Source organism: Ambystoma mexicanum, chromosome 4q, assembly GCF_040938575.1.
Source record: "Ambystoma mexicanum isolate Mex_15411 chromosome 4q, UKY_AmexF1_1, whole genome shotgun sequence".
Taxonomy (NCBI): Eukaryota; Metazoa; Chordata; class Amphibia; order Caudata; family Ambystomatidae; genus Ambystoma; species Ambystoma mexicanum.
Genome location: NC_090928.1, coordinates 393555574 through 393577365, shown reverse-complemented (window position 1 = coordinate 393577365; position 21792 = coordinate 393555574). Strand labels below are relative to the sequence as shown.

The following is a 21792-nucleotide window of genomic DNA, read 5'->3' as shown; positions in this document are numbered from 1 at the left end:
ACCGGTGGAACTCGATACAATAAACGTGGATGATGATCTTGAGCACTCACTGATCTGAGGTGATCCCTTCCCATGCGTGAAGGAATGATGACAGCCGTACCCAGACCGGGGAGGAATGGGAGGGGACCTGGACTGGCGAGTCACTTCGGTGCAGAGGCACGGGAGCCTCTTGGGGTGGAGTGTCCGCCTCTACCCTTGCCTCTGCCCTGTCCCCTTTGTTGATACTGGCTGGTGGCAGTTTAACCCTGCCCAGAGACCATGCGGTACCCCCTGAGTCGTATTATCCGTGTGGAGATCTGGAGAAGGACTTTCCCCGAAAGGAACAGCGAGAATTTGACCCTCGCCGCCGTTGAAAGGATTTGGCTGTTATTTGATTGAGGGATTGTGATGTCTCATGCTCGTTCTTAGCTGTTTCTAAGGCGTCGTCCACAGCCTTACCAAACAAATTAAACACTGGCTTGTTTATCAAGAAGGCCTGGGACTCTGGCTTAAAACCTGAATTCTTAAGCCAGGCGTGCCTCTTGAGAACAGTACCCTGTGCAAGAGTGAGCCCTGCCGTCTCTGCAGCATCTAGCGTGCTTTGCAGGATGTTGTGTGTGACCTGTTTTCCCTCAGAAACGACCACCAGCTGCTGTGATGGCACTGGTTCAGGGACCTCTTGGAGGCCGTCTTGAAGCAGGTTCCACCGCACATCGCTATAAGTCGCGAGAAGAGTAGTATTGTTCGCTATTCTGTCGAGTATGCTCCTGACATGGTGATACGCTTGCCAAGGGCATAGAGCTTCTTGCAATCCTTGTCGGGGAGGGGCCTTTGCAGTAGATAGTGGCACCCCAGCCCTTTTCCTGGTGGTGGTAACAACCAGGGAGTCTGGCGTGGCATGCTCACGAATGTAAATCGGGTCAGGTGGAGAGGGGCAAAGAGTTTCTTTACCCGAGGGTTGACAGCTCTTGTGAGTGAAGGGGACAGTAAGGAAGGTTTAAAGCGCTGCTTCATGGAATTCAGCAGGGGACCAGCTTGACTTGTGAGAGGTTTCTCCTTTAGGATATCCTATACAAAATCAGATTCCTGAACAGCCTCCTGAGTGGCGATCTGGAAGTGGTCCGCAGCCCTTCTAGGACGACATTGAAAGCCATTTGGTCGTCAATAGGCAAAGGCTGCCTCTGTTGAGGCGAGAAGGGTGGGTCCAGACAAATGACGTCTGGGTCAGGAGTTGGAGTGGGTGATTGCCAAGGTGATTCACCTGCTGGCTGATCTTGTCCCCATTCTGGACACTGGACATTTTAATCCTGCCCAAAAGGATTGTCCTCATGACTATAGGGATCCCCATACATCTCCTCTGGGTCTGAAAACTCAAATACTTCCTTCCTGGTGAGTTTGCGTTTGGGTTGGAAGCTTCTGAAGCTTTTGCAAAATGGGGCAGGAATCCTCCTCCTTAGGTCTCTTAGGCATAATGAACCTTTCAGAAAAGTCTATAAATTGTGATTTTGTCCGTGTCATTTTCAAATCTCTCTCTGGTCCACAGAGATGAAGCAGAGGTGTCTGGAAAATCCTGGAAAAGGGAAAGGCGCTCTAGAGGGAGGGGATTTATCAGAAAAGGTCCTAGAAAGGGGCTGGGTCCCCTCTGTGTATACCTCTCGACGAGAGGGGGTGCCAGTAAGTCGTTCCGCGCCTAAACTATAGCTGCAAGACTCTTGCGTAACTTCAGCGGCTGTATGAGGGATTTCGACGTGTCTACAGGCATCATTGTGGTTAATCGGCTCTGGCGAAACCTTTGGAGCTGGGGTGCTCTTAGACGGCGTGTCGGCACTCGTGCGTCTTTAGAAGAGATGCCCTTATGAGTGGAATTCCCGGAAGTATGCCGAGAAGATGGATGGGGGGAGGAAGCTGAGCCGTGAGGTACGGTAGGCACGGACAAAGTTTTCGTCGTGCCTGTTGGCCTCTGATGCTTCCTCTGACCTCTGCGTATCCGTTGAAGATCGAGGGGTTGTATGTTTATCCTTGCGTGGTGTGTATGTGCCTCTGTCGCCAGGGTGTTTTCTCCCCATCGCAGTACCAGTGGCCTGTCTGTCTTTGTTTACGTGAAGAACATCATTTTGAATCTAGCTATTGCAAGAGGAAGAGAAGGAAACGTTTTTTTTAACCACTGGAGTGTTGGATCTTTCTGGTGTACAGTTGGAGTCACAAAGAACAGTGTTGGAACTTTAATACAAACCAGGATTTTCTGGTTTCTTTTTGGAACTCTGTAACAGAATCCTGTTTGAATCTGATGATGAGGAATTCACCCAGATTATACGGACAGACCTATCATATTGTGAATTTATCAGTTCTAATTTTGTTGCCTTTGAACTGCCTTGCATTACCTTATTGAGCTACTGTATGTATAAGTGTGCAGAACAAATATCCGTTGTTAGAGTGTTTCCTTTAGGTTATTATAGGCAGATAAATCTGTGTCAGGGTAGGGAGAGTGAGGTGTGTATCCAAACTTTTAATTTGATAAAATGTCATTTTTTGAAAAACCTTCACAAAGTTGTCCACCTTACATTTCTGAACCCTCACAGCGCTGCATGCACACGCCACTTTCACCTATGCGCAGTGCCTCTGATGCTAGGAGGGGCGGCATCCATTTTAAGGGAACACATTTAAAGCATGTTTGAGTAAGTTAACAAAATCAATAAAGATTATCGCTCGACAGATGGTGCCACGAAGAAGAAAAAAAAGAAAACAGCACTGCACCAGAAGCTGTGAGCTTGCCACCCCAACAGCTGCACCCAGGAGATACTGTTTTTGTAAGAAAAATTGCCTGCAGTGAAGTGAGCTGTGGTTTTACGGGCCCTATCGGTCATATATACCACTCCATTTGCAGTCAATGTTAAGGAACTGCAATACTGCGTACACTTCACTGATGTGCAAAGGTCTCCCTGTACAGCACCTTCATCACTGAATTCTCTGTGGGCCTGCATACATTGTCTCTTGATATTCAGCCTAGCCGTACTACCTCACACATGTTTTGCTACCTCAGCTCTTTCTCAGCAAATACATTATAAGTTACTCACTGTAGTGACTAACTTACTACTAGTCCATAGTCCCCTTTCCTCCATACTGTATGAGCGGATGGGAGACGGAACCTTTAAATTTAGAGGCACGTGGGGGTGCAGCCCTGGGAGAATGCACTCCCCCGAACTCCGACCACCGGCGCCACTCCTCAATCCCCATTGACGCGTCGACAATATTACCATTGCCGAATGACACCAGTTTAATTAGGGGGGAGAATGGTGGGACGTATGGAGAAAAGAGGACTATGGACTAGGAGTACGTTAGTCACTACGGTGAGTAATTTATAATTACTCCTACATCCGTCCCCTTTCCTCCATACTGTATGGGTGATTACAACTGAATGTAGCCCCAGGGTGGAGAGGAGACACTCCTTAAGAAAACAAGTTCCTTAATACTGCCTGCCCGAATGCCGCCTCTGACCTGGAGCCGGCATCCAAACAGTAGTGCTTGCAGAAAGCCGAGGGAGTGCCTCTGGAACGCAACAGCTGTGGCCTTTGCTCCGACAGCGTGGGCATGCATATTTGCCAGAAGTGGTTTGTGTCGCCCCTCATAGGCCTCCTTAAAGGCCGAAACCATCCACCTTGCTATGGAGGCCTTAGAAGCCTGATATCCTGGCTTCAACCCACCAAACGTGACAAATAGAGCCTCCTATTTGCGGAAGCTCCACGTTCTGTCTGGGTAGAACCTTAGTGTGCGCTTAACATCTTGAAAGTGCAGTACCGTCTGAGCATCATCCTTGGGGTCTGCGGAGAAAGTCGGTAGTACTATCTCCTCATTCAGGTGGAATGCAGAGACTACTTTAGGCAAGAACGCAGGATGCGTTCTGAGGACCACCTTGTCCCTATGAAAGGTAGTGTATGGCTCAGAAGCCATCAGAGCTTAAATTTCGTTGACACAGTGTGCTGACGTAAGACCCACCAAGAGGGCTGTCTTAATAAGGACTAGCCTAATGTCCGCGGATGCCATTAGCTCAACGGGTTTATGCGCCAAGGCGCCCAACACTATGCTGAGGTCCTACACAGGGTGTGGCTTCTTGATAGGTGGGTAGAGCCTGGTGAGGCCCGCCGAATGTCTTTTAACCTCTGGTTTGGGGGATGAAAAGACTTCCTCCTGTGAATTCGGGTAGGCTCCTATGGCCGCCGGATAGGTGTGGCATGTGTATTTGCAACCCCGAGTGAGCAAGGTATGCTGAAAAGGATAGCACATCATCCAATGTGCAAATAAGAGGATCCACCTCCTTAGACTCCACCCAGTGGCAAAACCTAGTCCACTTGCTTTTGCACTGGCTCCGAGTAGCAGCGCTCCTAGCCCACTGTATGATGTCCAGTTTAGCCTGCTAGACATCAGGTGTTAAGGACCCACTCTGCACGGGCTAACTACTGCGTGGAGGGGTGGATGAAAATGCCCCCCTGCTGCGACAATAGATGAGCTGGGCCCAAAGGTGCAACAGAGGTTGGTCTGAGAGCTTCAGCAGCTCTGAGAACCATGGCCTCGCCGGCCACCAGGGAACTACCAGAATGATACTGAGATGCCGGGACTCCCTTATCTTGCAGATCACCCTGTGTACCAGGGAAGAGGGAGGGAAGGCATAGGCGTTCATGCTGCTCCACTGTATCTGTAACGCATCGGCCAGTGAGCCTGGACCCGGTCCCTGCCAGGATGCGACCTGGGGGCACTTCTTGTTGCACCAGGTGGCAAAGAGGTCCACCTATGGATGACCCCATCTGTTTAAGATCCTCACCCCCAACCTGCTGAGCCTGTCCCCCTCCAGGTTCGACTCCCCCAGGAGGTGGATCGCGGTCAAGTGTATGTTGTTCGCCAGGGCCCATTCCGAGATGCTAACCACTAGGGGGCATAGAGGAGGAGACTTGGTGCCACCCTGCTTGTTGATGTAATACATGCTGGTTGAATTGTCTGTTTGGATAAGGATCGTCTTGTCACTGACTAGAGGCAGGAAGCCTTGAGAGCGAGCCAGATGGCCTTCAGTTCTAGCCAGTTGATATGGGCCTCTTGCTCCTGACGGGACCAAACTATGTGGACACTGGTTGTCAGGATAGCTCCCCAGTCCTCCAAAGATGAGTCTGTGGTGATGGTAACCTGTGGTGCTGGTTCGCTGAAGGGCTTGCCTATCCTCAAGTTGCAGTCCATGCTCCACCAGACAAGGTCCTGGTGGAGAAAATGAGGAATGCTGAAAAGTTCCGCTTGGGAACCATGCTCCTGACTCCATGAGGTTGCAAAGTGCAGCTGTAATCTCCTAATTTTCAGTCTTGTAAGGTACTGCCAGAATACACACCGCCATGATACCCAGGAGGTGCTGTACCACCACGCTGATGTCTCCGCTCTGTTGATAAAATGACTTGTGGCCCTCTTTTTGGCTATTATCTTGTCCTCCGAGGGAAAGACTTTCAGAGTTCGTATACCCCATGAGGCCCAGGAACAGTAGATTCTTTGTCGGCCCCAGCTGTGACTTCTTGAGATTGATGGTCAATCCCAATTCGTGTAGCGTATTGATGAGGGCGGAGGAGGTGTGCTTGACCGCCTCCAGGGAGCTCCAGGGAGCTCGCCCTGACAAGCCAGTCATCTAGAAACAGATAGATATGGTGCCCCTGAGCCCTGAGGAGGGCTGCCACTGCATTCATAAGCCTGGTTAAGACCCTGGGGGCTAAATTGAGGTGAAATGGTAAAACCTTTTATTGGAAGTGGAAGCCTCAAGAAGGATTGATGGGGCTGCCAAGTCGGGACATGTAGATAAGTGTCCTTCAGATCCAGGGAGCACTTCCAATCTCCTTCGCACAGTGTCTCTGCAATAAGCGCTGGGGTAACCATTGTTAGGAAGAATTCTCATAAATGGCTGATTTCCCGTACCTAAAGAGTCCCCCAGCAGCTTTGCTGGATTTCAAGGATTCACTTTTTTCACCTGCTAAGGGTGTGAGCCGTTTTCCCACTCTTACATGTGTTTTGCTGTGTGTATTTTCACTGTCTGTGTGATCTTGGGCACTGGAGCCTCACCTACTCCATGTGCACCACTTTTTGTGTGTGTAACACAGCACCTTCAGTGCAGTGGCACAGGGTTGTCTTTGAGACTTCCCACTGGCTCCATTTTTCTGGGGCTGACTACTGTCCCCCAGAAACAGGTAAAGTTGCCATTAACTTTATATAGTCACTTTAACCTGCAGACCCAGTACATCCATCTTACATGGAGTACTGGAAAGGATTAATTCTTATCCCTTTTTGTCTGTGCCTCTTGGAGCCTTGTTTTGCTCGCTTAACATTTACATGGTATTGTTCCAGGCTATTATAGTAGCCTCAAATATAAACCCGCTTTTCCAAAAACATTTTATTTTGATTCCGGCTGGGTTTATTTTTGTTAAAGTCTTTCTCGTGTTTTTATGTTTTTTAGTATGTTTACGATTTTTTTGAATATACGATTAAAATATGTATATTCTTTTAATGTATGTACATCTGTCTAAACAAATTATGACAGGTCTCCAAGTCTGTGCATGTGGATAGTCCACGCCCTAGCATATCAGGAAGGGTAGCCCATGTAATCTATGGTACAGTCACATGCACTCAGTGGGGTTGCAGAGCTCAAATGGAAGCTGCTACGTTTGCTCTCTCATCCCCCAATGTGTCATGGGCACCCAAAATGTTAGTACCTCAGGAGATGCCATCTCTGAAAGGCGGGCACGGAGTACGAGTTGCCCTGATGGACAAAGAAGAAGAAAATGGTACAAAAGATGACAAAGACCCACTATACAAGACACAACCACAGCTAAAAATGGACGGTGTGTTGTTCGTGTCAAACAGTTGGGAGGAGGTAGCGAGCTGCGCGGCAGTGGTGTTGGCAGTGTTTGGTGAAGAAGTTATGTGGAATATCAACAAGAACTGTTTCACTACATTGGCCACATATGTCTCCAAGTTAACATGGATTGAAGCAAAAGAAGTTCCAGTGAAAGGGCAAGCAGCAGACGAATATGAATTCTGTTTGAGGACATGGAACTGTTCCAGTGGGAACAAACAGCAAGGGTAGCAAGACAGTCATCCCTGACATCAGCAAGGGCACAGCAGCAGTTATGGACATCTTTTGGGTGTGTGGCCAACTAGCATGCATGCATGTCCCACCATCATGGAGAGGCACATGTTCGTTAACAACTTTACACTCGGCCATCTTGTGGTTCCTGAGGCCCACCTGACTATAGCATCTATGTCCGTTACAGCACAGTAGAGGCCACCCCCGTCTCCACCCCCACAAGGAAGGAGGAAGAAGCGCTCACTAAGAGGACGGCAGATGCAATCACATAATTTATCCGAAGATTCCTCCAAACTGCTGAGGGACGAAGGGCACAGAGAAGTGTTTGGCCACGCCCCCTGCTGCAAAGCCAGCCCGGCCTCCCCCTGCAGGGTGAAGCCAGCGGTGCAAAGGGCACGGGTGGGTGTTTAGCATCCCACAGGGTGTTCAGTGATTGCAGAGGTTGAGTCTGTTTCTGCACCGACGACAGAGCAGTTCGGTTTACCAAGGAGAATTACTGGAATTGGCCACTAGAAGGCACTAGTTTCCCACATCAAACTAACATACAGTTACTCCAGAATTGGCTGGAGGGCATCAGTGATCAAATATGTGGAAGTTGCAATCCCAACAAATATTTAACAATTTGAGGAAAGGGGTTTTTCTCACAATTTCAGGATTTTCCAACTCAATTATATCAGAAAAAGATTGGCTTCCAACTCTAGATGAGACAGGCCTACTGCTCTGTCAAACGTTTAGTCTCTCTCAGACCACAATATATTTTTCTTTTACAACTTGCACACAATTTCATTAAAATGAATCTAAGTTGCTGGATAATGAGCAGATTTCAAAAGATGAATACATTCAGAATGTTTAACTCACAACCACCACGCTCTTGGATGCATCCAACACATGTATCACTGGTGAGCTGTATCGCGGTGCAATTTTAACTGCAGTGTGGGTTCTATAAAGAAGAAAACAAAAGAAATAGTAAAATGTGTTTGCCATTTAATAGAAGTTTTCAAATGTATGTCAAATTAGCCAAACAATAATAGTAACACTGATCATGGGTCTCGCATTCAAAACTCCTAGAAACCATTTACAATTGACATTCTTTCATATTCATTTCCCTTAAAAAATATAAATCTGTATCACAAAGCAAGCTACTTGGCTGTTTGACACACTTTCTTCAGGGGTTCAATTTTGGTGTGGAGAGCCTTAATGTCATAGCAGAATGCCTTACATTACTGTTAGGGAAGATCTGTTTTGCTGCTTTCTCTCCTTAGACATACATGGGACACCTACTTTTTGCAATTGTTTTGAACCTTTCCTGACATTTGGAGGTAAGGGAAGCCTTTTTGCTCTAGTTACCTTGCTAAGCTCATCTATTTTAGGGGCACTGCTTAGTCCCCATGGCTATCAGTGCGGGAGAACAGTTCTCCATAGTAAAATTCGCTGTTTGTTTTTCTATGCACACATCACCTTCTGTGAAGTGTGTTACAGACACTGTATTTTCTTTTTGGTATCCTTTGTGGCTACTTGCATGACGTGTTTAGATGTGTCCAAATAAATCTAATGCAGATCCCAATTCCCCTCTACTATGGGTTAAACCTTCCCTCAATTCAAAATGTAATTCTTATTAAAATTCACTGTTTTGTACATACATCAATAGTTAATTTTATTATAAACAAATCAAACGTACATATATTTCATATAGTCAAAACAAATTTCAACATTTCCAGTGTTCCATATTTATATATATTTTAGAATACTTTATTTCATTTATGAATTATACACTCATATATGGCAGTTTCAAGTTAAAAACCAGAACATTTCTTCTCTTTCCTACAGCAATCCTACAGCATACAGTTATCCTTTCATACAGATTTCTCCAGTGCTTTTAGTAATTGTTTCCGGCTACAGCCTCACCAAGAAATTGTGCTGAAATCTGAAGCTGAAGAATACATTATTTACCCCTCAGTAATTTTATTTCTGATGCATTCCTCCTCTATGATATCCCTATACCGTGTTCTTTGGAAACTTTTCAGCCACCATGGGGCCGAGCGCAGTTCCACGTCGGCTTCGCCTCACAAAGGAGAGGACCTTTTCCCCTAGCACTCGGAAGCTGAGGGACTGTAGAATCGATGTTGTACTAGCTTCCCGCAAAGAGGGGCCGGGATGGCGATGAGGAATCCGTGCGAGGAACATCCATCAAAAATAACATTACTGAGAGGCAAGTAATTTGTTCTTCTAATGCATTCTTTCCTCCCATGCATACCTCATCTACGATGGACTCAAATTCAGTGGGCAAATCTGAAGGAGGGAGAAAGCAAGACCAGCACATAAACCAGAAAACTCTAAGAGGACTGCCCTACCACGACAGGCATCCTGGCCTGCAATGGAATTAGAGCAGTAATGTGAAGGCACGCGCCTAAACACTCACACCAGAAAAAACACAACCCTCTAGGGAAAAAGGCCCAAGAAACTCTCGCAAGTAGAACAAGATGTATTTCTACAAAAATAGGTGCATCAGCAAATAACTCTGCTGCCATGGAACGTTCTGCCGAAAATGGGTACAAGCAGAAGCTTAAAAGGAGAGACAGCATCATAGAGCACGTCATTGTATACAGTGGAAACCCGCATGGCTGGCTGGTTGGTGTCACCCCTATACATGGTTGGCCTACTCCATAGGGGATGCCAGGTCATTGGTCCCAGCCCAGTCCGTCCGTTTTCCATCACGTGGTGTCTGCTGGGCTCATCGTCTCCAGGGAACCAAGGTCAAAGAAGCAATTAGCTACATTTGTGAATAGTGCTACTTTATCATTATACAGTGAACATGGCATGCTCAGACTGGCACATGGGGAGTCTCGAGGGCACACTAACCCACACATACCCACACATACTTAACTCATCTCGATCGCGTCTCTCGGCTTTCAAGGCTTCCACCCTCGCTTTTGAACTAGAAGATATCCCTCTCTGTACCTTGGATTACAAATCATGTCATTATGACATAAAGGTGGGACAACCATGCTCTTAGATCTTTTGCGGTTGATGGGTTAATGGTCAGTGATTTGGGGTCAACTAGTATCTTGGAATTCAGGGGTCTGGGGACTAGCGCAGTTGTAGGGGCTATAACTCGTAGTTGGCTGGGTGGAGGTCAGAGGCCTGTTCTAGCCTGTTTTTGATAAAGAGTACACCAAGGCGCCCAGTACTGTCTTGTGGCCTTGTAGGGCAATTCTTTCTCGAACAAACATACTGGAAACAACTTTAGAACAAAGAAAGGTTTCTGTGGAGGTTGGCAGCGGGGGCCTCCATCAGCGCTTGGGCCTATTCAGATTTCCCCTTCACTCTTGCAGCCTGTGTCAAACGCACTAAATATTGCAAGGCCGTGCATGCCCTATGCTTAGACTATGGTTACTTAAGATCTGCAAAATGGCATCTGCTTATATGCGCGCACTATGTCTATTATAGTTCTTCCAACGGGAGAACTATAATAGACTGTCTATTATAGTTCTTACCTCGCCCTAAAGTGTCCAAGGGGGTGGGATGGGTTCGCTCGCTTCACGACAAATGCTTAGAAAATGCATGCAATGACTCCCACTTTGCCTGCCTGGCCAAGATCCAGGAATGTACTCACCTCTGCCTGGCAGAGGTGGTAGCCACGCCCCTGGTAGAATGACCCCCGAGACCCACAGGCACACCCTTACCAGAGAAAGCTTAGCATTCTGAGATGCAGAAAATTTACCACCTGATAGGGTTGTTTGCTCACAGCCATGCAAGCACGAGCACCAGCATAACCAATGAAACTTGAAACTTTCCTAGCCTCTCTAGTACGAGACATATAGAATTTAAGGGCCCATACAGGATCCAGCCATAGGAATCGTTCCTCCGCATTGGAAAGGTGACGTGGAGGAAATAATGCAGGAAGAAGGATCTTCTGAAAGAGATGGAAATCCAAGATCACCTTCAGTAGAAAGGAGGGTCTCATTCTTAATGTCACCCTCTCTTTGGAAAACACCACATAGGTGGAAAAACAGGCAATGCCGGAGCTCACTCACCCGTCTCGCGGAAGTGATAACAAGGAAATTTACCTTAAGGGTGAGCAATCTAATAGAACAGGAAGGAAGGGGCTCAAACAGAGCACCCATAATATAACATTACAACTAAATTCAAAACTAAATCTTGAACCAATTCTTCAAAATCAACGCCCCTTTGTGGGGCGACATCCTGTTCAGACTATTTTCCCACATTGCAGCTGGTGCAAATTATCCTGCCTCATCGAATAAAGGCATTATAGTCCCAATTTTCAAATCTGGGACGAGATCAGACCAGCCAATTACCGTCCAATAGCGCTAATTGATTCCTCTGCAAAGGTATTTGCTAAAATAATCTTGAAAGATCTTACAAAGTGGGCCAAGAGCAAGAATCTGCTAAGCCCCTTGAAAACAGGGTTCAGGAAACTGGTGGAATTGTTGGCAAATCCATATATGTCACGGTATTCGATCTAACCGTAGCTTTCAATATAATAGATATAGCCATTCTTTGGGAAAAGCTGGAGAAGTGGGGTAGTTGCCATGGACTTCTGTGAATGATTCAGTTACTCTATAGTAACAACTCGTTAAGTGTAAGACTAAACATGCAGGGAGATCCATCTAGTCCCATTACTGTTACCAGAGGGGTCCAACAAGGTTCCGTGCTCGCCCCCATTCCTTTTAATCTCTTCCTGGCAGACTTATGGAAGGAGTCCCTGTCATGGGTAGGATACGCGCCCAAATGGGGTGAGCTTAGGGTAAATGTTATAGCTTACGCGGATGATCTCTTATTAATAGATTATACTCCAGCTGGCCTATGAAGACTTTTAGACGTGGTATATGGTTACATGGAGAGGAACCATCTAAAATGTAACCCCAGGAAGTCTTTTGTCCTGGCACATTCAACAAAGCGTAAGCCCAAATCTTACTCCTGGAACCTAAACCAGTCCAAAATCATGCAAGTTCCCACCGTAATCTATCTAGGGTAGGTGATCTCATCAAGAAAACTGCAGCTGCAAAGAGATAGAATGACAACCAAATTTGGGTCTGCTATCACTCTTATGAAGGTCCTCCGGAGTAAACTGTGCATTCTCTTTGCTCCCTCTGATTGAATTATATAAACAAAAAGATCACTGCCATCTCACTGTACGGTTGTGAATTGATGCCTTTCCTCGACAGAACCTTTTTTGACAGACTGGAAGGGAACGTTTGAAAGACTGTTTATCCCTCCCAAAGTCTAAACCTATAAGTGCCATTAGGTTGGAACTGGGAGTCAAGTCTTGGTGGACCCAATACATAAAAAGATACTTGTCCTTGCACTAAAAAATTATGGCAGCTGATGACAACTCCCTTTGCTCTTGTATGAAAGATCTGCTGAAGGGCAGATTGGCCCACTCTTCATTCTTGCTTAGGTTTCACAGGAGATGCATGAACTTTGCCAGCCTGGACTCACTTGTTTCCTCAGACAGCAATTATGTAAAAACGAGGAAGATCATTGTTTGGGACAAAATCAATGACCACGATGACCTAAACAGATGGGTATTGTTCAAAGATAACCACCATTTGTTTATACCATAACTCAAGTTGAGATCCTACTTGCAGAAGTTCCCCTCCAAAAAACACTGATCTCTACCTTAAATTTCACCTGAACGCCATACCTACTTTGAAAGCTAAGGGGCTGTACCTGGAGATACCCAGAGATATGCGTGGGTGCCAGATGTATGGTTTAGTCTTACTCAAGTCATTGCCCCATCTGGTATTAGAGTGCCCCTTCTTTTTGATCCATAGAATTAGTCATTTGGGGGGCTTCTTACATTCAACGCCCCTAGTCTTGACTAAAAACCTATGGGTAAGGCTAATGCTCAAGTCTATTCAAGCTTTAATAATAGCTTTGACAACGCTCATTGAAAAAATTCTCCAAGGTTTGAAGTGAAGAATGACCGAGGGGGAAGCAGCTTGGAGGGAAATATGGGATTAATCATATGCCTAATGATTAAATTCATTTCGAAGATACCTGGCTAACTGCATTTCAAATTTTGAACAGGTTGATGACATTTTGTGTACATTTGGCTGTATTTCATTTTTTTATTTTTATTTATTTGTTTTAATCTACATAAGTGTAAAGGTTTCTTAATAATACATTTAAAAAAAATCAAATCCTACGCCGGAACCACAAACTGGTCACACAAACCCCACAAAAACTGCCGAACACTGAAGATTGTGAAAAATGAGACTTGTTCCAGAGTCTTCTTGAATACCGAAATAGGGGCGAGCTAACCATTTTGCAGGGCCAATCTGCAGGCCCACCTGTTCCAAAGATAGCAGCAAATCCAACACATGGGAAAGAGGACCGGATAAAGGATCCAGGTACCTATGCCGGTACCAAATCTAAGATTTACACCACCTGCAGGCATAAATAGATCACGTATTGGGCCTCTGAGCTGAAAGGAGCACATTGAGGACGTCATCCGACAAGTCCCACTCCTTGTATCTCAGCCTCAGTAGTCGAGCACAAAGGTTCAGACTGCTGAGGTTCGGGTGGAGGACCCGCACCTCCGATTGGGAGAACAAGTCAGCTCTCCTAGGGAGGCACCATGGAGGGCAGATAGACATGTCCAGCACTCCAGATGCCACGTTCTCTGGGCCCAGTCAAGGGCGATCAGGATCATTGTGGTTCCGAACAGGCACAATCTCCTGAGAACAAGCAGAATGACGTAGATCGGCAGGAACACACAAAGGAGATCAAAAGTCCACTTCACAGTCAGTGCGTTCCTCAGAGTTCCCTGATAAGTAAATTCCCTGGAGCAGAACTCGCACTTCCTGTTGGCACTGGAAGCAAAGAGGTCCACTTGAATCCCCTAAAGGGAGAAGATCTGTTCCAGAACTTCTGGACTCTGATGCTGGAAATGCCTTGGAGGGACAAGGCCTCCTTGTCCTTGTCCCACTACCTCCGTACACTGTTTTCTGCCTATTTACTGCACCCGAGTCCAGTTAGGAACACTGGCAGTGCAGCTCTTCATTTTTGTTCTTGGTGGGCAAAGACCCCTGGGATACAGTTAGGGCCGTTATAACTGTGTACCCCTAGTGTGTGCTTTTGGGCACATGTGTGTGTTTCCCACAGAGCAGGATATGGGCTGGTGACAGCTACATGCTAACTTGACAGTGGCTCTAGGTGTCCTCCCTTTTTGGGACACCCAGGACCTACCATAGGAATCAATGGATTCCTGGACAAAGGCAAGATTGCCACTGGTGGTCTCTGTTTCCTTTGCCTTTCTGCCTTGTAATTCAAAGCCCTGAGAAACCCGTTCTCTGTTCCCTTCCCCTAACTGGATGTTGGGTGGGAGTACCATGTATGGAACTGGGGCTGCCCCATCTAGACTAGTAGGAGTCTTCCCAAGGATTTCTGTTGTGGGTACAACCCAGGGGTGGGACCTGCCTGAATGGAGAGAGAAGTGAAATTACATTTTGTGTTGTAGGTGTCTGGTTTTGGTTATGTGTCACAATGCATGGAATCCTGCCTGGGCACGCCCTGACTGAAACTGAGTGAATGCAGTGAATGCTCTGAAAGGCTGTGTTACGAGTGTCTGGTTTTGGGTGAATGGCCTGAATGGCTGTGAGCATGATTAGTAGCTGCAAGAATGCACTTTCTGTGATTTCTGTGCCTGGCTCAGCCTGAGTGAATGGGGAACATTTGTGTATAACTAGGGACCCCTCACTTACCCCAGTGTCAGAAGCTTAAAGCGGAAACCGAAGCAGAGGCTGAAGTCCCAAGAAGCTTGTATCCTGAATCGAGCTGGAGGAAGTCGTCTGCTGCTGCAACTCTTCAGCAAACCCAAAAGCTGCTTTGTTGATTTGAAGAATGAACCAGAAAGGACCTGGACAGGCAACCTCTTCCTGTAGCTACGAGGGGACATCGTGCACCTCTTTACACAAAGTGTCCTGGAGGCCAGTCATGTGCGCCTGCCATCCTGAAGAGGTTCTTTCGTGGGTCCAGAAGGAGTGCCTGGACATCTTGAGCCCAAGAAGTCCATCTGAGTTGTCCAGGGTCCGGAATAGTGTTCCTGATCGCTGGTTGCCAAGTTGCTGTGCATCGCCCCGAAGAGGGGTTACCCCGGAATAGTGCTGCTCAACACCCAGAGCTGTCAAAGTTCCAAGTAACGCAGGAAATCTTCAAGTGGCCATACAGGCAAAACAGTCATCCACTGGGGAGCGTGGCCTGGAGCGCCGACGATGTGGTCACTCCTTTGACGGCCTCCGTGGGATGCCCGCTGCCGTGACGAATTGGGGCCAATATTAGGCTAGCATGACGAACCGAAACATGACCGAGGCTTGGTGAGAGTCTGCTGCACTGGTGGCTGCGCTGCGGGAGTCTTCCGAGGACCAGCCACAGAGATATGAAGCCTTAATCCCCCCGCCCGCACCTTATTCCCAGAAGATCACCTCTGCGGTCCCCCCCAGCACGGCGGCCCCCGCATATAATACTCTTCGCCGGGGGTTACCCCCCATCCTGTCTTTGTGGGCAACACTCAGGCCACGACACAACAGCCCGACGCGGCCCCTGCGGCCTGGCCGAGGTGCGTGGGCCCCCCCCGGCTCCAGTTGCGGGGTGCGCTGGTAGCCGGAGAGAGGGAGCCTTCTGCGGACGTCCCGGCGGCCCTGCCTACGGCTCTACCCGCACCCCAGACGGCCGGGGAATGGCCGGGAGGATTCTGCTCCAAAACAGGCTTGCCGCGCCGATAACATTTGAAGAAGCCCCTGCCTGGAGAGGAGGTAAGCTGGGGGAGGAGGGCATAGGCGGCGCTGCTCCAGTGCCTTCCCACACTGAACCACCACAAGCAGCGGCAGCCACCATCCCCAGTGACCTATAGCAACCACCCCCACCAACAGAAGGGGCCACCAGCAGCAGGGGGGCCCCTGCCGCGCCGCCGGAGCCCCCACATACGCCCGGGCACGGTGGGGGGCTGGTTCTCCCGGTCTCCCCCTACTACAGCTTCGATCAGCTTGCCAGGCTCCGGGTGAGACAAGCTACTGCTCTGGAAACGGGCTATGAGCTACACAGCGGGTCCTGAGCAGGCCTGGTGAGCTCCCACCAGCAACCAAGAGGGGGTGGCCGGACACAAGCTACCCCCCTTTCCTACCTGACACACAAAAAGATCTTCCATCCTCCTGGGGCGCCCCGGCCCACCCTCTGCAACCCCCTATCTACCCACTGTGACTCTCTGGCCCCCAACACCGCAGTAATCTCCCCCTCAACGCCGGGGTACACAGAAGCCCTGTTTCGCCTAGGGGAACGAGATGTCCAAACAGCCAAATCCAGCAAAAACGCAGGCATTGCAACAATGCTGATGTCGACGGATATATCTAAAAACCAAGAACCCCCTGGTTCCATCCCTCTAGAAGCCCTGGAAGACAAGGGTACCCTCGCTACGAAAAACGATATTAAGGCTTTCATGGCGGACATTAAATCAGAATTCAGATCATGCATGCTGGAACAGTCTACCAAACTGGAAAACACCGATCAGAGGGTAACGGACGCCGAACAGAGGCTAGGAGAAGTCGAAGATCAAACACAGGACCAAGCGTCTACCCTGGCAGAGGTTCAGCGCTCAATCAAACTCCTCCAGGATAAATGTGAAATATTAGAATTTAAGCAAGATCATCTAGAAAACAGGGCCCGACGCAACAACCTGCGCATCCGAGGGGTCCCGACCTCAGTTCCAGATAGAAACCTGGCGGAATACGTGGGGGACCTATTCCAAGCTCTCCTAGTGGATTTCGATAAGTCACAACTCCTCCTGGACCGCACTCACAGGATGCGCCCTCGCCGGGGAGTGGAATCGGACTCTCCACCGGACGTCATTACCAGAGTGCACTTCTTCACAACAAAGGAAGCCATCTCTGCAATCAGTCGCTCTCGTGATGAAATAACTTTTCAGAGCAGCCCCATCCAAATTAATTTACCAAGATTTATCCGTCCTCATTCTCCAGAAAAGACGAGCTCTTCGACCCCTGGCTGTCTTTCTACAAGACCAACAAATTTGTTATCGTTGGCTCTTCCCCACGGCCCTACAATTCTCCTACAAAGGCACCCAAAGAAGAATCAGCCACCTGGAAGACGCCGAAAGATCATGAACCCGACTCTCTCTGAAGCGCGGTCACCCATGAATTCTGAGAAGGGCTCTGACTCAAATCTCCTGAAATCGCCCATCACTAAAGCAAACTCCTGGTCCAGAGTCCCAAGGTTCAGAATGAAGAAATAGCCTCACCCAAAGGAACCCCATCATCCATAAGAAACGAAAGAAGGCCCCATCGGTCGGGGCGGCGGGCCCCACCCCACGGCCTATGCCCACTTCCGAGGTTCTATCCATTTAAGTCCTTGGAAGGCGATACCTACAAGTTTAGCCATGTTGGCTATGAAGAGTTACGTGGCCATGTTGGCCAAGGGGGGGTGCTGGACATACAAACCTGCCACCCCAGTTAAATCTCCGCCTCCCTGTTGGAGGTCGGAGCAAAACATTCAATGGCAGGGAAACACACATCCGCAGTACCAACGAGATGCTGGCTGACAACCTCGTCCCCCCACACCCCCACCAGACATAGCGTCTCCCTCGCCTTGCATCCCAGATCACTCCACCCTGAATTTCGTCTCACTGAATGTTAGAGGTCTAAACTCCCCAGCCAAACGCAAGTCAATATTGCAAAAACTCCAAAACAAAGGGGCCGCGGTAGCCATGCTGCAGGAAACGCATTTATTGCCAGCCGACTTTGGACATCTACGTTCCCGCCTCTTCCCGAAACAATTTGTTGCATCTGGAAACTCCAAAAAAGGGGGCGCTGCCATTCTCTTCGGGAGGGGGGTGGACCCCCAGATTCTCGACACAAAGCTTTGCCTGGAGGGTCGGTTCGTTGCTGTAAAATGCCTTCTACTTGGGGAACTATACTCCTTTGTTTCGATATATGCTCCTAATTCGACTCAAGCCGCCTTCTACAAGGCCTTATGCGCTACTCTCCCCTCCATCCTAGAGGGCCAAGTCAACATTGCCGGCGACTTTAACGGAGTGCCGGACCCTACAATAGACAAATCCCCAACCCCCATCATCTGGAGACTTCACCTTAGCTTTGGCACTTCTACAGCTATTCAGGACCCTGGAAGTGGTAGACGCGTGGAGGGTTCTGTATCCCTCCGAAAAAGACTTTTCATTCTACTCCCACGTCCACAGAACATTCTCTAGGATTGATCTCCTTTTGGTCTCCCCCCAAATTCTCTCATTCACCAATGAGGTCATCATAGGCCCACGGATTCTGTCGGATCATGGCCCAGTGTCCTTGGAAATCCGAATCCAGGAAGCCCCCCACCCATCCGGCGCAACGTAGATGGACACTCTATGATCCGATTCTCAACGAAATGCCGCTTAGGGACTCGATCGCCACTACGATCAAGAATTTCTTTATGGAAAATCCCTCAATGGACACATCGCCCACCAACACCTGGGGCGCCATGAAAGCGGTCGTGAGGGGGGAATTGATAGCACAGGTTGCCTTCCACAAAGCCAGATGTCAAACCCACCTGGCCCTCGAAGACGACCTCCGGAAAGCAGAGTAAACTCATAAAGAAAAGGATGGTCCCCGAGAACCCAACGAGCCATTCGTACGGCACAGAAAAAGATTGAGGCCCACTACGCCGAACATACAGCACACCAAATGGCAAAGGCCAAGCAATTCTATTACGCCAGATACAATAAAGCAAATAAATTACTGGTGGCCAAACTAGCCAAAGCAAAACGAAACACGATTATTGGGCTCTGGGACACGCATGGTGGAACCCAATACGGAGAACAAGACAAACAACGCCTGGCAGCTGAGCATCTGAAACAGATAATGCCCGCTCCACCACGGGACGTGAGCAAACAAAGGGAATATCTTCGCAAACCAGCACTCCCTCGAATCCCGGACTCCATGCGAGACCTCCTGGCAGCACCAATCTCTACTGAGGAGGTAGATGAAGCTATAAAATTGCTTAAATCATGAGCACCAGGCCCAGATGGCTACACAACCAGGTTCTACAGGATTTTCAAGCACCAACTACTCACCCCACTGGCAAATCTGTTCAACTCCTTTAGAGAGACCGGCGTGAAAATCCCCTCCATGCAAGAGTCAATCACCATCCTGCTCCCCAAACCTGGAGGCGATCCAAGATGTCCAGCTTCATATAGACCCATCGCCCTCCTCAACATTGACGCCAATATCTACTCTAAGATTCTGGCAACTCACTTAGCTCACATCCTCCCAGATATAATTCAGCCCGACCAATGCGGCTTCTTGAAGAACCGATCTACAGCGGACAATATTCGCAGAGCTCTGAACCTGGTGGATCTAGCCACACGTGGAGCAAGAGGGATGGTGCTCATGGCACTGGACGCAACCAAGGCGTTTGATAAGGTGGATTGGACATTTATAAGGCTTATCCTAGAGACATTTGGATTTGGGCCGGAATTCCGCACTATGATTCTAGCCAACTACAAGTCGCCCGAAACCCTACTTAGAATCAATGGCAATCTCTCAGCCCCCATCACGCTGACCTGCGGAACGAGACAGGGATGCCCACTATCCCCACTTCTATTTGCCTTGATCATGGAGCCCTTCGCCCTACGGATTAGGCTGAACTACCTAATTAAGGTGCTCCAAGTAGGCCCCTCACATCATAAACTGGCCCTCTATGCGGACGATGTCCTTTTAACCATCACTGACCCCCGCAGCTCCCTGGCACACGCCTTGGCCGAACTAAAGAACTAAGGAAGGGTCACAGGCTTCACTATTAACTTCAATAAATCAGCAGCGCTGGGAATAAGGATTTCATCGAGAGAGTGAGAAGACCTAATTCCAATGTGCCCGATCCAATGGAAAACAAAGGCTACCAATTACCTGGGGGTCCGGATTCCGGCTAAACCGACAGATGTCTATCGCATGAACTTCCCTCCACTCTTCCAAGAATTGGAGACCGACCTGAAACGCTGGGCGTCCCAGGAGATCTCCCTCATGGGCAGGATCACAGCGTGTAAAATGAACCTGCTTCCAAGATTCCTGTATACATGTTCCACCCCCCCAGTGATGATCCCGACCCCTGCACTTCAAAACCTATAGAGGAAAATGCTGCAATTCATCTGGAGGGGGGAAAAAAGCCAGAATACCAAGAGACTCGATGATGGGGAATGCAAAGCTTGGCGGCCTGGGGGTCCCAGACCTCCAGAAATACCAGATGGCAGCCCAACTAGCGTGCACCCAAGCATGGCAAACAATTAATAATTGCCCCAGATGGGTGGACATGGAACAATCGCACCTAGCTCTTCCCCTACGCTTTCTCCCCCACATCCCACCGGCGACTAGACAACCATGGCAGGAGCTATTACTGACCACCAGGCACACTGTCGCCATATGGGATAAAACGCTGAAGCAAAAGAAGATCCCAAGGGGACTCAACCCCTCATCCCCGGTCTTTCTGAATCCTGCCTTTTCTCCGGGAACAGCTCCCAAAGATTTCAAAAACTGGATTGCGGGCGGATTGGAGACTATAGGGCAACTCTTCGAGGGAGGACAACCACTCTCTTACGAACAATGTAAAGAAATCTTCCACCTTCAAGAAACATTCAGGTTTACTTACCTCCAACTGCGGCACTGGTGCTCCCACCCGCAGACACGCCAAGCAGCAACCCGCCTTCCCACACCCATAGAACTTACTCTCAAGGGCTTACCACTCCGAGATAAGATTTCAGCATTATATAAGCTTCTCCAAAAAGACTTGCTCACCTCCAAATCCCAGGCCATGGCACAATGGGAGGCAAACCTGGGACACCCCATAGAGGACCAAGCCTGGGTGGACATCTGAACCCGCACTCAATCAGCATCCACCTGTGTTACGAACAGAGAATGCGCCCACAAAATCTTACTACGCTGGTACTACCCCCCTTTAAGACTGCACCACATGAATAATTCGGTGGACCCAGCTTGCTGGAGACTATGTGGCCAAGTAGTATCCTTTTTCCACATGTGGTGGACTTGTCCCAAGGCCCAGAACTTCTGGAAGGAATGCCTGGCGGTCATTGCAGAAATCACGCACATTACACTCCCACTAGAGCCCAAACCTATTCTCTTGGGCGCCCCGTTCCCGGGGATTTATCCATGCACAGGCCCTAAAGCTAACTGTTGTCCCAATGCCTGTTTGCGGGTAGAATAGTGGTAGCCCGCACATGGAAATCGGGGGAGGGCCCACTCCTGCCCTTGTGGTGGGTTAAGCTGTGGGATGAGCTCATCGCGGAGAAGGTGACCGCGGCCAGAACAGGTGGTCTTCACCGCTTCCAGAACATTTAGAACCCGGTCCTCGAATTTGATCGAGACTTCCCAGCATTAACATACAAACCCCAGCAGGCTAGGAGGGTCCTAGAGAGCTGGCCTGCCCAACAGGGAAAGGAAGAAGAAGAAGGGGACCTGAATATGGGATGAAATCGGGGGGGGGGGGGGGAGTAATACTCTTGTGTAATAATGCATACTAAATGCGGACTTCAAGTCAATGTAATGTTTCCTGCCTTGTTCAAAAATAAACATATTTAAAAAAAAATTAAAAAAACAGTCATCCACTTTTCTCTGCTGGTGGAGTTCCAGGGTCACCGCATGCAGAGGAGTGCCAGTCGGGGGGTTTCCCGCCAC

At 48.7% G+C, this 21792-nt stretch overlaps 1 protein-coding gene across 1 annotated transcript in view; it reads right to left on the bottom strand.

Moving 5' to 3' along the window:
• Positions 1 to 21792, bottom strand: part of MTR (5-methyltetrahydrofolate-homocysteine methyltransferase) — a 1960411-nt gene that overhangs the window by 499174 nt on the left and 1439445 nt on the right. Inside the window, exon 25 of the mRNA XM_069607970.1 lies at positions 7943 to 8024. Coding sequence (XP_069464071.1) covers positions 7943 to 8024 — 82 coding nt within the window. The remainder of the gene's footprint in view (positions 1 to 7942; positions 8025 to 21792) is intronic.